The following is a 13,838-nucleotide window of genomic DNA, read 5'->3' on the forward strand; positions in this document are numbered from 1 at the left end:
TCTTGCTTTCTAGGCTATTTATATATTATAAATAGATCTGTGGTTTAAAACCCCAGTATGAACAGTATCCAAGAGTTAAACAACTAAAAATCCGTTAAATTGGTGATATATCATTTTTTTTCTTTTAAAAGACAGGTCGTTTGACTGTTAAAACATTTGAAATAAGTGACACTTTGCTGGAAACAAGTGACATTGTGCGGGTTTTTTTTTTTAACAAGATGGACAAAAGATGTGATTTTTCAGCGAGACTGCACGACACGCTCTTGACTGTGTAGATGATCTCTGGTACTCCGTTTGAGAGAGGGAGCAGTCTACATAACAGTTACTGTAAATTGAGTGTGGCCACGACATGCGTGCGTCGGTGTGAACTCCCTCTATGTGCAGCGTCGGTGTTGGAGAGCGCATCAGTCACACAGCATGGTGTAGGTGGACGACAGCGAACGGATAAAAACAAATCTATATCGGGAAAGCCCCAGCTGTCAGCGGCAGAAACCTGAACAGGTGGCTCCCTCAGTGTCTTACCAGTTAAACGCGTCAAGGCGCAGAGACCCTCAGCAGCTTGTCGCGCGCACTAATCTCCTCTCTGACGACAGCGCATGTAGCCTGTTCGCGTAAAACCAGGAGTACGGCAGGTTTAGGTCTTTGGATCTGATCAGTCATCAGGATTGTACTCATCAGTGTGCAGCATAGAGTGCGCTTCACGGAGTTGTGGAAAGAGCGTCTTGGTTTTAAAGCTGGACTGACAGAGTTGGATACAATGAGTCTTTCTCGGATTTTATAATCTCTCCTCTGTCTGGATTTTCAAGCAGCTGTAAAGACTGATAACACAGCATGTTGCCAGAAATTAATAACAAGGTGAGGAACTTTGATTTGTTAGCAAGTTGGTTGGTTGATTGGTAAAATGGCAATTTCCTGTGGTTAATTGTAGTATAACTGTGGTACTCTGGTTTACTCATATGGTCAATTTGATTATAGTTTTCCAATAATCACAGTGCTGCTCTGCTTATCTAATCACTGAAATTGTTTTTATATTTTTATTATCATGCCTTCATTCCCATAGTTCTACTTACATGTTTCTCTGAGGTGAATGTACAAATTTCCTATAATTGCTTTTCCATGGAATAAGAATTTCTTTTGCCCAGATACAGGGCTTCACTCCAGACTAATTCCATTTTGGGAAAAACCCTCCACAAGTATCCTTTTACAATGACAAACTAAAATAAAAGTCAAACTTTTACTAAACATTCTCGATTTATCTTTATTGATCCATGTCGAGAATGTGGAGTCACCTATTTTTATTTGCATTTTCTCTCTACCAGTTTTCCCACTTCTTAGCTTAATTTGTAGTCCGCCCCCTTTCTCCTGAGTGCATGCCAAGTCATGATGAAAAATCTGATCCATTTCTATTTCAGTCGTTGTTTAGCCTACTTATTTCAGCGTTTGTTGTGCTGACAGATTCTGTAAGTCTATATGCGTTCTGGTGTATTTTTCACACCTTACATGGAAAGTGTTGTAAATTTAACCCTCGCTGTTTTTGGATCCTTAAAGAATTTCATCACATTGTACTGATTTTTGTAAGAAAAGGCATATATGATGGAATATTAGCTTTGCCAAGCTAATCATCATAATGTCTAACACTTATTTTGATCATATGGATTGATCAGTGATCATCCAGCTGGCAGCAGGAGACAGCCTGTTGTGTGCAAGGAACACTGCATGTGCATGTCTGACAGCTGATAGCTTGAGTGGGCAGAGTTTTACAGTTTGTTGTTGTTTACCCTCAGTTACTCCTGGTTTTATTGCTTTGCTGACCCTTTGACCAACTGACCCCTGAAGACCCAAAGCTGCTCTCACACCCCTGTTAGACTGATCCTACCTCCAGCAAAGACCCTCGGTCACGCAGTCAGCTCATGACTTCTGTTTCCTTGTCTTCACTTCCATTTATTATGTAACTTTATTTAAACCCGTTGGCACATTAAGAGCAAATGCCCTCTTGCATGTGTCAGTGCCAAGTGTAAAGGAGCTACATTTATGCCTACACAGAAAATAACATTTACTGTATCATAAAATGAGGGTGAATCTGTGTTTTAAGCATTATGTAATTCGTTTACTATTTTGGATCTTAAGAAAATTCAATTATTTCATGTTTTAATGACAGATGTTAGAAATACAGAAATGTATACACTCGGCACTTGAGCATATGTTATGATGTCACTGGACTTCCACTGGCTAAGTGCTCATTAGCCAGGCTTACAGCAGACCTTCACATGTGATGTTTCAGAAGCCAACCTGCCACAGTGACCTACATGCTATCACTCAGTGCTCCTGAGATTGTAACATGACTAAATCATTGTATCAAACATCCCTTTGGCTTTAAATTGTTGTTTGCCTGTCTTACTGAAAGATTAGATCAACTTTAATGTGAAGACAGCCAGAGAGTGTGTGCAGGATGTGTTTACTTTTATTCAGTAAGACTCAGAAGTTAAGAAGTCCAGTCTCATCCTCTTCTAGACAATACTGACATGACAGCTGAAGTTTTGTCGCTCAATCAGAGGTTAAGTGTAAGATTATGAATGGGAAGCTTTTTCCTATCCAGCACCTGTGGATAACACCCCCTCCAGCCTGTCTCACCCCCTCCCTCTGCGACTGCCAGGCTGGCAGGGCGAGTTTAGCATGTATCCCCATATGGGGCTAAGCTTTATTTCACCCATATGGTGTCGCCCAACACTACTGCACACTCACCCGCTGCTTAATAAGGCACGTGTAAGCTGGCTTGGTAACGGAGAGAATTGTGCCAAATTATTCCAAATGCGTGTGGTACTAACCCATCTAAAAAAATCGGTGTTTATCACAACATTTATTACTTTGCCTTAACACATAAGGAAAATGGATCTCCAGTGTGCGCAGGCTTTGAGGCACGTGTTCCCCTACTGCCAGACACATGGATATGCACATGTTCACACTCTCGCACAAACCAGCAGGTACACAGAGAATACTGGATTGTGAAAGGGTCGTTGTTGCTGGGTTTTTTACAGAGGTAATCTATTTTAGGATCACAGTGCATTATTTTTTGCCAGTCTCGCTGCAATCTCTCTCAGCTGCCCACAGGCTGTGTGTTTCTGCAGAGAGAGGAGAATCCAGCCAGCATGAACTCAAGAGGCAAATTCATCATTATTATCAGTCATAGTTATTTATGACTGCTTTAATCCATCTCTTTTGTTGTAAAAGTATAGGTATAGATTTCAGGGGTGATGCAGAGGATGCATTGTAATATTTAAAACGTGTACATTTGTCTCCCTAGATAAAGACATAAAAATAGAAGTTTTACAAAATTAAAGACATTTCCACCATAACTTCAAATCTCTTGTTTCATTTGTGTCCCCCACATCTTGAAACAGAATCGACACCCCTGTGGAAAAAGGATTCCCATATCTGACTTTGGGAATGGTTTTTTGGCCTTTGCTGTATGAAAGCCATTGCAGAATAGAAATACGATCACAGAAATAGAAAAATTATTTCCATATGTAACCACAGCTTTTTGTATCTCATTTTGTAGCGCATTTTATATGAACTGCTCTCATTCCTCCCACAGACATCACGACCAGAGGCCTTCCCTCACCCTCACAGACTCCCAGCAGAAGGCAACCGTCTTGGAACAAACCGATCCTGCACACAGGTCAGCATTTCCCCTCTGCATCATCCAGACTATATATCAACAATGCCATCTTTTCCCTTTTAGTAGCGCATGAATTATTTTATCAGCACCTAAAAACATTGCTTGAGAGATAATATTCTCTTGCATCACTACAACTTAGTCATACCTCAACACATGTATACTGACATTTATTTATTTACTCCTTTAGAAAGCATGGGTGTGGCTGCACACATCTGTCTGCACATATGTCATACATTATGGATTTCCATTGATACAAGTGCAGTATATTTAAGCAGCATGCCCCCCAGTTATGTGCAGGCACGTAACTGTGTTTACTTCCTTTGCCCGTTGTGGCAGGTGCTTGCAACTATATTTAGCCCTATCTCTATGCGTCATAACCAAGTTGGCAGATCCTGCAGCAGCTCATAACACGTGAAATGAAAATATCAGAGCAACTTACTGTATGGACGGGAAAGCCTTTTTCCCCTGGAATGCTGTAAATAATTAATATGAAAGAATTCATTATGCTGCTACTACAGCACATTGCTGAAGGCATGACAGTATGCAGGATGTAGGGCCTGCTGTGTTCTGAATTTGAAGTTGAAGCTCAAAAAGGGAAAACGTGTGTTAAATATGCTCTATAATCCCCCTCTTGACACAGATAGGCGTCTGCAGGATATCTCTTTTTTTCCCCAGGAAGCTTGGCATAGGACATAGGTCTAATTTTGCCCATCACTGCCAGGGTGGAGCCTTGCAAGGCTGTGACACATGTAATCATGCTCTCAGAGCAAGCAGCATGGCAGCAAGTGAAAAGCAGGCTGCTGCTCTTCGCTTCCCCCACAGAGCCATCACAGACAGATTCTGTCAGGACCAAGCCTCACAGGCTTTGTCCCCATTTTACTCAACCTGATCAGTAATTCCAGCCGCTACCTGCTGGGGGTCCTGGTCACCTGAGCCTCCGCAGATGAAACGCATGTGAAAGGGATGTAGATCGTTAGCTGAGAACACGAAGCAAAACTGATAAGCTGCAGCTCGACACAGACAGATCCGCATGAAAAAATGAAACGGGCTGTAACAAGCTTGTAGCAAAAGTGTAAAAAGAATAATACATATAGACTTCACACTTGCTGACCTACTCTGTCAAATGCTTTTGTTGTGTATGAATGTGCTGTTCGGTATTTGTTATTCTGTTGAGTTGAAACACACAGCGGGTTATTCCCTACAGAAAGATCTTAAAAGCCTTCCAGCTGTGGAAGTTGGCCGATGTCATTGTTGGTTTTCCTGAATATTCTCAATCCTTGCCAATTAGTCTGTTGCCTGCCTTCATCAAGTCTGTAGTCACACTGTCATAGAGTTTCTGTTTTCAGAGTCTGAAAAACCTGACTGAAAGAGTTACCTCCATCATCAAATCCTACTTAATTTCTGTCTCTGTTTTGGTGTTTCCTCTGATTCCCAATCTCTTTGATTTGTAGAAGTTTGGCCCTGGTGTAGGGACGCTGCCTCAGCTTGAGCCCCCAGTAGTCCAGGTGGTGGTCAGCAATGCCAAAAACCAACACCAGCAGTCGGACAACATCCTGCCCCAAATTGCCAACAAAGGGGTCCAAAACAACTATCAGACACACCTGGTAGGGCTCACGCACACCAGCAGCCAGTGATCATTTTGCATTATAATGTTTCATGATGTTTCTGAGGGATAGAAAAGATGCAGAGATAAATACTTTCTGCAATAGCTTATATAACTCCAAAATAAGAAGCAGCATAGTTGTGTCAGGGACACGGTTCACTGTGAGAACACTGTGAAGGTCACTTCTTTTCTTTGGGCATACTTACAAAAAGAATCTTCCTCCTTTGTGCGTTTGTTGTCCAGGATGAGAGGCCGAAGCCCACCCAGCAGTTCAGCATGCGGTTTGGTGCAGCGATAGATAAAGTGTCCGTCTCTCGCAACAGCAAGATTTTCAGCAACAAGCTGGAGAAAGAGAAGGCATATGAGGGTCAAAAGTTACCCATGTCTCCCATAGGTATGCTGTTTTGTATAAGAATACATTACAGTGTCTTTTCACAGAGTGTTTCAACACAAGCATGTAACTAAGTAACAGTTTTTATGCAGTAAAAATAGCATGCTGGCATGTCGATTCACAATCCTCTGCTCTTGGCAGCGGTGTAATCAATATGATAGTGAGTCATCCCACCTCCTTCCTCTGACTTCCTGCTGCAGAGGCACTGAAGAACTTCAAGGAGAGGCTGACGGAGTTTGAGCAGGAGGAAATCATGGACTACGCAGAGATCTGGTTCCTGGGTCTGGGCTCTCAGAAGATCGAAGGTTCCCAAGGCACGCCGCAGAACTCTGGATATGATGATGAGCATGGCAGCTACGTCAGGGTAAGATGTGTGGTCTGTCACAATGAGCGTTAAGTCTGTTCTCTTAAGGTCAATCATGAACAACTTTTTTGGCAATTTTAAACCACCAGTATAGTTCTAATAAAGGCCCCATGGTTATTCATAGCTCATCCACACATGTACAATCGTGCAGGGACATGAAATTGAGATCATTTAAAAGAAGATGCACTGAAAATGTGAGGACACATTTTTATTTCACAGGCTTGTACACACGCAGGCTTTCAAGCTGCCTAAGCTGAACTGTACGTGACCAGCTGCCTTCATATGACCTTAATCCTGCAGCTGCAGACATGAGTCCGCCAGTCTGTTGGTCTGACTTCATTGTTTAATACTGTACACAATAAACTGAACTGAGGTCATCAAACCCTGTGACAGCAGGCTGAACTGTCTCGTATAAATCAGGTGACTGACAGGCAGTTATGTGATAGACAATGTGTAGTGAATGAGCAGTTTTAGCCTGAGTAACCGACCATTGTTTAGACTCTTGGGTCTCTATTGAGGCTCATCTCGCTGTCACAGGCTTGAACTGACAGTTCAGCAGAGCTATAAAACAGTTGCAGCATGCAGCAGATCAGTGTGAGTGACTAAATAATATCACTAATAGAGGCTAGTATATATTAAAATTCTGTCAGATAGATTTTTATTTTATTTTATTTTTTGTTTATTTTTCTGTTGGTGATTACTGTCCTTTAATTTCAGTTTAGCTTGTTTACTCATACACAAAAAACCCCACAAATTAGCATAGAAACAACACGAATGTGATGGTGAGCTAAAAAAAAACCCTCGGAAGGCCTTGATCAAGGTGCTCTCCAGGGCATACTATAATCCATAAATTAAAAGAATGAGATCTGTAAAAGCATACACTATTGAATTCTGCTCAAATATCCATTGTGCTCTTTCTCTTGTTTTTCCAGGTACTGCATGACCACATTGGCTACAGGTTTGAAGTGCTTGAAGTGATTGGGAAAGGGTCCTTTGGGCAAGTCCTAAAATGTCTGGACCACAAGAACAACGAGCTCGTAGCCATTAAGATGATACGCAATAAGAAAAGGTACAGATATATACCAATATTCCTCTCCGATTTATTTAAATTTTATTCTGACCTTTGACTGAACCCAGAAAATACGTACTGTACTCTTGCATATAAATGAAACCATATTCCACTAGATACTCTATACAATAAGCTATTTGTCACATTCAGCAGGTCAATTTTTGGCATTCATTTGAGATCTGATACCCAGTTGTGAGGTTTTCCCAAATGCCTGCGCCGTGATCAATTTACATTTTAGGTGTCTGCCAAATCACCAAGATCCTGATTTAGCATGATAGAAGTCTGCACCCTGTGGTGTTATCTTACCTGTTTGTCTTCAGTGAGAATCACCGTGGCACCGACTCCTTGAGGTCTGTAGGTTAGATGCAGGAGCAATCGGGTCTTATCGCCACTTAAATAATGCAGAAAACAAATGGTGCAAACGGCCACAACGTTGCCTCAGGAGAACTCTGCACTGCGTCAGCTGATTTTATCTCTGCAGAGGGAGAGGATTGTGTATTGTTGACACAAAGAAATATCCAGGGATTTTAGGGATTGATGTGCTGGGAGAAACCTTTCTATCCGAGAAAATAGGCAGTAGAATTCTTAAGTACATCAAAAGATTCAAAAGAGTGTCTATTTATAACTATTTTGGCATGTCAGAACTTGAATACACATTCATTTATTGTGGCCATGCAATACCTGATTTTTTAATATATTTTTTTTAATGTTTAAATTGCTAATACCTTTGAATGGCAGTTATCTAACACCTGTGAATTTTGTCTGTAGGTTTCATCACCAAGCTCTGGTTGAGCTGAAGATCCTGGATGTAATAAAAAGGAAAGACAAAGACAACCTCCACAACGTCATCCACATGAAGGAGTACTTTTACTTCCGAAATCACCTCTGCATCTCCTTTGAGCTTCTCGGGTTAGTATTGCCACTTGCACTCTACATGCATGCAAGCAAGCAGGCCGGCATGTTCAGAAGTCAGTTTCATAAAGACATTCCTAAATAATTGATCTGTTGATCAAAGGTATTCAAGGTTAGCCACCTTTCCCCAGGCACAATAGCAGGGTTAGATCACTGTACCATCTCATCAAAGGCAATTCTCACTTGCCGCTGTCCATTAGTGCTAACACTACGTGACCACAGTCAATCAGGAGTCAAGTGATCACCTGTGTACCTTACGCCATCTGTGTTTTAGCATGGATCGCAACTGATATCTATTTGAAGGGAGATAGTTTTGTATATCACTCAGGCTGAATGACCTTTAGAGGACGTCTTGGACTGCCACCTTGTCTAACATTACTGTCACCGAATCCTTTACTTAAGGCCTTGATTAGGGCCCTATCTCTTACCCCTTCTTGCTTCATGGTGTGAAGGCTCCAGTTACACATTCTAACGAAGTTTATGCTTATAACATGTAGCAAGAAATAGCAGGAGGACACATTCTGTGTCTCTGTCTCCCTGTGAAGCACAATCATAGATTATTTCGGTATGCGCTGGACAGTCATTGGATGGTTTTTTTTTAGAGTAATGTAAAGTGTAAAGTGACATCAAATTTAGCAGCCTTCTTTATTTGCGGATGGTCTTCATGCGGGGCATCTTTTTATAAGTGATCTGTATTGAGCTCACACTGCTATGTGCACTGGCAACCCTAGAAATGTTTCATAGGGGTGGCCAGATGGGGCCACAGAAAATCTTTGGGTGGCACAACAAAACCAAAATTATTACTGAATTTCAGGAATTTGCCAATACTGTTGTAGTATGCTCATTGGAAACCTATGTCAATATAGAGGGTTGAGGAATCACATATTGATATACTTTGGCTTCTTATTTTCAAGTTAATATTAATAATTATTTGATGTGCATAGACAGATATTGGTACACTTAACATTTAAAGTTACACAACAACCCTGTTTTACTTGTTATGTATCTGTTTATATGTGTTAGGTGAGTCATAGTTCCTCAAATAGACTGGTTGGCCTCTTCCTTAAAAAGACAAATATACAGCTTTATTTTGAAGGAGTGCGTTGATTGTATCATGATGGCTTTGTTCCCCATCACCCCCACAACTGGCTATGTAATGAATAAAGTGCAGGAAAAAAAAAGATAAATTAATTGAGCTTACCATATATCCCATTTTGTTTCCTTCACCAGGGTGAACTTGTACGAGCTCATCAAAAAAAACAACTTCCAGGGCTTCAGTCTCGCTCTCATCCGTCGCTTCACCCATGCTCTCCTCAGGTGCCTGCAGATGTTGCACAGGGAGAAAATAATCCACTGTGACCTCAAACCGGTACTGACTTTATAGTATCTGTTATACCTAATCATAAATAAATGAGACAGGATTTAAAATATAGTCGATGTAACCTGATTTGGACAATAACTTTGCTCTGAATCACTCTGTAATACTGTTGATAATGGTACTGCAAAAAGATTCCCCATACCAACACTGTAAATGTTGCTCCATCTTGTGGAGCAGTATAATATTGCAGCAGCATTTTATGAAGGCAAAGTGTGTGAATTTTTTTTTCTCCTACTTGTGAACAGGAGAACATCCTTCTGTCTCAGCGCGGGCCAGGGAACATCAAGGTCGTTGACTTTGGATCAAGCTGTTATGAACAACAAAGAGGTAAAAGCATAAAACTCAACAGAGGGAATATGCAACAATACTTTTTACCATGTTGGTTCCTGTCCGATATCCCTATCTTGAGGACAGTCTCTTTTGTCTTTTCCATTAGTGTACACTTACATCCAGAGTCGCTTCTACCGCTCTCCAGAGGTCATCCTGGGTCACCCCTACAGCATGGCCATTGACATGTGGAGTCTGGGCTGCATCCTTGGCGAACTCTACACAGGCTATCCTCTCTTTCCAGGAGAGAGTGAAGTGGAGCAGATCGCCTGCATAATGGAGGTATGAAAATAATTGTCCACATTTATTGCATTCATTTTGCAAGTCGCACAAATGTGAGCGCATAACAGTTTTCCAGTATTTAGTTGCTTCAACACATTAAGATGTCCTGATATTTTGACTTTCAGGTTCTTGGGATGCCTCCAAATGATTTTGTGCAGTCGGCATCAAGGAGGAGGTTATTCTTTGGTGAGAATTTATCTTCAGTTTCAGATCTTAATTCTGTTTATATTTCATATGTTGCCGAGCAAACAATAAAGACTATAGGATTACTGATGTATCAGAAGATAAATGAATATTTAGGCCAGTACTGTGCAGAAGGTGTGAAATGACTCTACATGAACAATGTAAGGGCTGATGAATCAGTACTGTGTTTGATTGTGTACAGACTCAAAAGGAAACCCCAGGAACATCACTAACAGCAAGGGGAAAAAGAGAAGACCAAACTCCAAGGAGCTTTCGGCTGCATTGAAAACAAATGACGCCTTGTTCTTAGACTTCATCAAACGCTGCCTCACGTATGTTCACTCTAAACATCTGCTTGACTGTCTACAAGAATAGCCTTTCTTTGATCTGTAGTGTCACTAGATATAACTTTTTAATGAAGTATGCCCCAGTGGTTCTTTATTTAAAATCAAACAGCAATTTGCACTTGCAAACTTTAATTATTTTTCTGCATGTGTTTTCAGTTGGGATCCAACCAAACGTATGACTCCAGATGAGGGGTTACAGCATGAGTGGATCCTGGAGGGTAATTTTAACAAAGTCAGGCCAAGAGCCAGGCCAACAGTGAAGAGGGCCTCGGACAGTTCGACCAGCAAGCCTGGTAAGAGCACAGCCCATTTCATCATCCATACTATGATTTTATCTTTAGGGCGGGTATTATGTTCTCTGATCAGGCTCAGGGGATTAGAGGAGTGACAAAGAATAAATAACCAGGGAAGATGGAAAAAAAAGTACCTGTATAAACAAAAGCTGTGAGTGATTTACAAAAAAGGGCAATAAAAGTATACAAATGAAAGGTCTTCAAAAATGTAACAAAAACTACTTTCTTAAAAAGAAAGCAATACTAAATTCTAACGGATAAACAACGGATAACATCCTCCCTGCAAAAGGGAGTAAAGATCACCGAGTCTGGTGCACTACAACTAGTTGCTTCAGTCATCAGTCCCACAAGCACTGACATTTGGCTTATACGCTCAGTGCTTCTAATGAGCAGATATAGCACAGGTGTGCCCATTCACTCAAGGGTGGCATCAGAAGAAGCACAAAAAAACAGGCACAGAAAAGAGCACACCCATCTCTTTACCCATAACAGCTTGGTACGTTTTTTAAAAAAATAGGATACCGGAACCAATATCAGTGATACAGATACACTGGAAAACTTAATTTGATCATTTAATAGCTTTTTTTAAAAATTTGATATCCATCATGTGAATGGAAGCATTCAGCTGCATAAAATACTTTAAAATATTTTGGTGGAATATTAGCACACATAATGACCAAAACCGTCAAATACAACACACTCTACCTCACCACACGACAGACTGTATGAGTTGTAGCTGCTTTGGTTGGCTGTAAGCTAAGCCATAAATATAATACTTTTTCTAGATCTGGCTACACAAAAGATCAAATTCAGGTATCGTTTGACTCTAGAAAGTTTTGATACTACTTGGTACTGGGTCATTTTGGTTGTTCCCTTAAAGGTTTTAAGAACCCAGTGGTGTAATAGAGGGAATACACAGTTACATGGGGTATACCCTTCTCTTTTTCTGGCCATTTACAGTGCACGCCACTGGAAAGTGCAAGAGCGTATACTCACCTCCTCCTCAGTAACCTAACCATCTACCTAGTAGTAGACCCACCTCATTAACTACCACTACAGCACTGCAAGTACCTTAAAAGTATCGAGTACCAATACTCAGCCTTACTTACCCACATTTACAGAGCATTTTAAAGTAACAGTAAAAATGATGCATAAAACAAACAGCTAAAATAGAGCAAAGACTTGCCTTACATCTATAAAAATATGTAGGCCTACCATTCAGGCTGAATAGGAACATGTTGCTCACACTCTGCAACTATTAGCTGATGCCATAGCAGCAGACATACCAACAGAGTTTGTTTTGTGTTCACCTTGCACTGACATTTAATGTCCTTTGTTTCCATGGCACAGCAGAGAAGGTCAGCTCAGAAAGCGGCACCACCGACAAGCTGAAGAGAGACAGTTCAGCACCAGGAACAAAGATGGCCCATGGCGAGCGCCTGCGGCCCATCGGGGCCTCGGCGGAGGAGGAGGTGTGTGAGAATGAGGGCAACCTCTCCACGGATACCAAGCAGCAAGAAGGAGGTGGAGAGAGGCCCGTTCACATCATCATCGAGCCTCAAGAGGGAGTGGGCACAGAGAGAAAAGAGGATCCGTCTCAGTGTTTGCCCCCCATCATGTAACAGTCAAAGGGAACCGTGCTGCTGCGTTCATGACAAATGGGAACTGCTGTTCATGCTCAGTGTCCCACTCCCCACCTGAGAGAGACTGAGTTAGTGCAGTGAAAGTAAATGAACAGCTAAGAGAAAAGTTGCATCTGTTCGGCACTACACAGACAGATCATCAAAAGACCCTTCATGTTTTCATTCACTACAAACACTGCCATGTTGCTTCTGTGTCTACATCACAAAACAACATGTTAGAGAAGTTCGAATTTCTGAGTTTTAAGTTGGAAAGCAGCTCAGGTGGTAAGAAACAAACCAGTTCCCACATGCCGTGAACAAAATTTTAACATATGCAGGGGACACAGATCATAAGTAATGACGGACATGTTCTATTTATTGTTTTAGGTATACAGTCATAGTGTATTATTTTCTTTTGTGGAACTTTGAGTTTGTATGACAGTAAGGTTAACCAGTTGTATTTTTTTTATAAAGAAGTCAAGATGCAGTTGTAGGCACTTTGTTCAAATGTGTCATAATTGAGACACCAAACTGTCTGCCACATAACAGTGCACATGTTTAATTTAGATCAAATGAACAAAACCCCAATTCATAGTACAGCATCAACTATTTGCTGTCATTATCGCCTGTATTATTTATTGAACCCAATCTTTGCTGGGCATTGAGATAAACGGTTAAGACCATAAATACTGACTTTTCTCAGTTTCCATGTTAAAAAAACAGAGTAGGTGACTATAAGTTGCATGGGTATAACAATCAAATCATTGTTTTTTGCTTTTTATTCTTTTTTCTTTAGACATTTTAGTATCACTTAAATAATGGTAAGATATTTAAGAATTGTGTGCAATAAAGGCTGAGCCAAAAAATGTTTTTTAATCATCAAATATATAATTGTCACTTTTTAAATGTAGACTTCAGTTGATAACACATTGAGATTTCACTTATTTATTAAGGAATATGTTTGATCCTATGTTTCATATTTGTTTAACAGTTATTCAAAGTCATAAAATATGTATTTGTAATAGAATTTATTGTATATATTTCTGCTGTAATTTCCTATGTATGTGTAATACAGAACATATTTTGAGAAAATATTTCAGATATTTGTCGAGGGTTTAGACAAGGTTTTACTTGTTGTGTTGTAACCGTATGAAAATATTTTGTATGTCTGTGTTAATCAGAACATTTTTTATATTAGAAACAAAAAGACAATCCTGTTATTGATAGTTTGTGCCTTGCAGTATTAGACATCTTGCACTTTACTATTGTGCGTGTACACCTGAATTAGAAACCTGTTGGATTCTTAGCTGTCAAACAGACAAGGGTTCAGACTAACCTGCCAGGATCCCTTTTATTTAACAAAATCATGTCTTGTCTAATGTTACAGAATA

The 13,838-nt window shown here is 40.5% G+C and overlaps 1 protein-coding gene across 2 annotated transcripts; it reads left to right on the top strand.

Annotated features, from left to right (window-relative positions):
• The first annotated feature begins 651 nt into the window (after nt 1-651).
• dyrk4 (dual-specificity tyrosine-(Y)-phosphorylation regulated kinase 4) lies at nt 652-13,302 on the top strand. Of its 2 annotated transcripts, none has more exons than XM_042496268.1 (14): nt 652-855; nt 3,593-3,676; nt 5,128-5,280; nt 5,523-5,673; nt 5,871-6,034; nt 6,967-7,103; nt 7,872-8,012; nt 9,246-9,384; nt 9,639-9,720; nt 9,830-10,002; nt 10,128-10,188; nt 10,388-10,517; nt 10,689-10,825; nt 12,179-13,302. In XM_042496268.1, exons 1-14 carry the CDS (start codon nt 832-834, stop codon nt 12,445-12,447), a joined length of 1,845 nt encoding a protein of 614 aa, XP_042352202.1. In that variant the 5' UTR covers nt 652-831; the 3' UTR covers nt 12,448-13,302. The 2 variants fall into 2 exon arrangements, with proteins under 2 accessions (XP_042352202.1, XP_042352201.1); XM_042496267.1 differs by having other exon boundaries at nt 653-855; nt 12,176-13,302.
• Nucleotides 13,303-13,838: the final 536 nt, after the last annotated feature.

The sequence above is a fragment of the Plectropomus leopardus genome, chromosome 11, assembly GCF_008729295.1.
Source record: "Plectropomus leopardus isolate mb chromosome 11, YSFRI_Pleo_2.0, whole genome shotgun sequence".
Taxonomy (NCBI): domain Eukaryota; kingdom Metazoa; phylum Chordata; class Actinopteri; order Perciformes; family Serranidae; genus Plectropomus; species Plectropomus leopardus.

What these genes read in the sequence shown, in the direction of transcription:
- dyrk4 (XM_042496267.1), top strand. Translation starts at nt 832, where the DNA reads ATGTTGCCAGAAATTAATAACAAG. An exon ending in AGCATGGCAGCTACGTCAGG is followed by an intron (nt 6,035 to 6,966) that starts GTAAGATGTGTG and finishes TTGTTTTTCCAG; the next exon opens with GTACTGCATGACCACATTGG. An exon ending in AGATCGCCTGCATAATGGAG is followed by an intron (nt 10,003 to 10,127) that starts GTATGAAAATAA and finishes TTTGACTTTCAG; the next exon opens with GTTCTTGGGATGCCTCCAAA.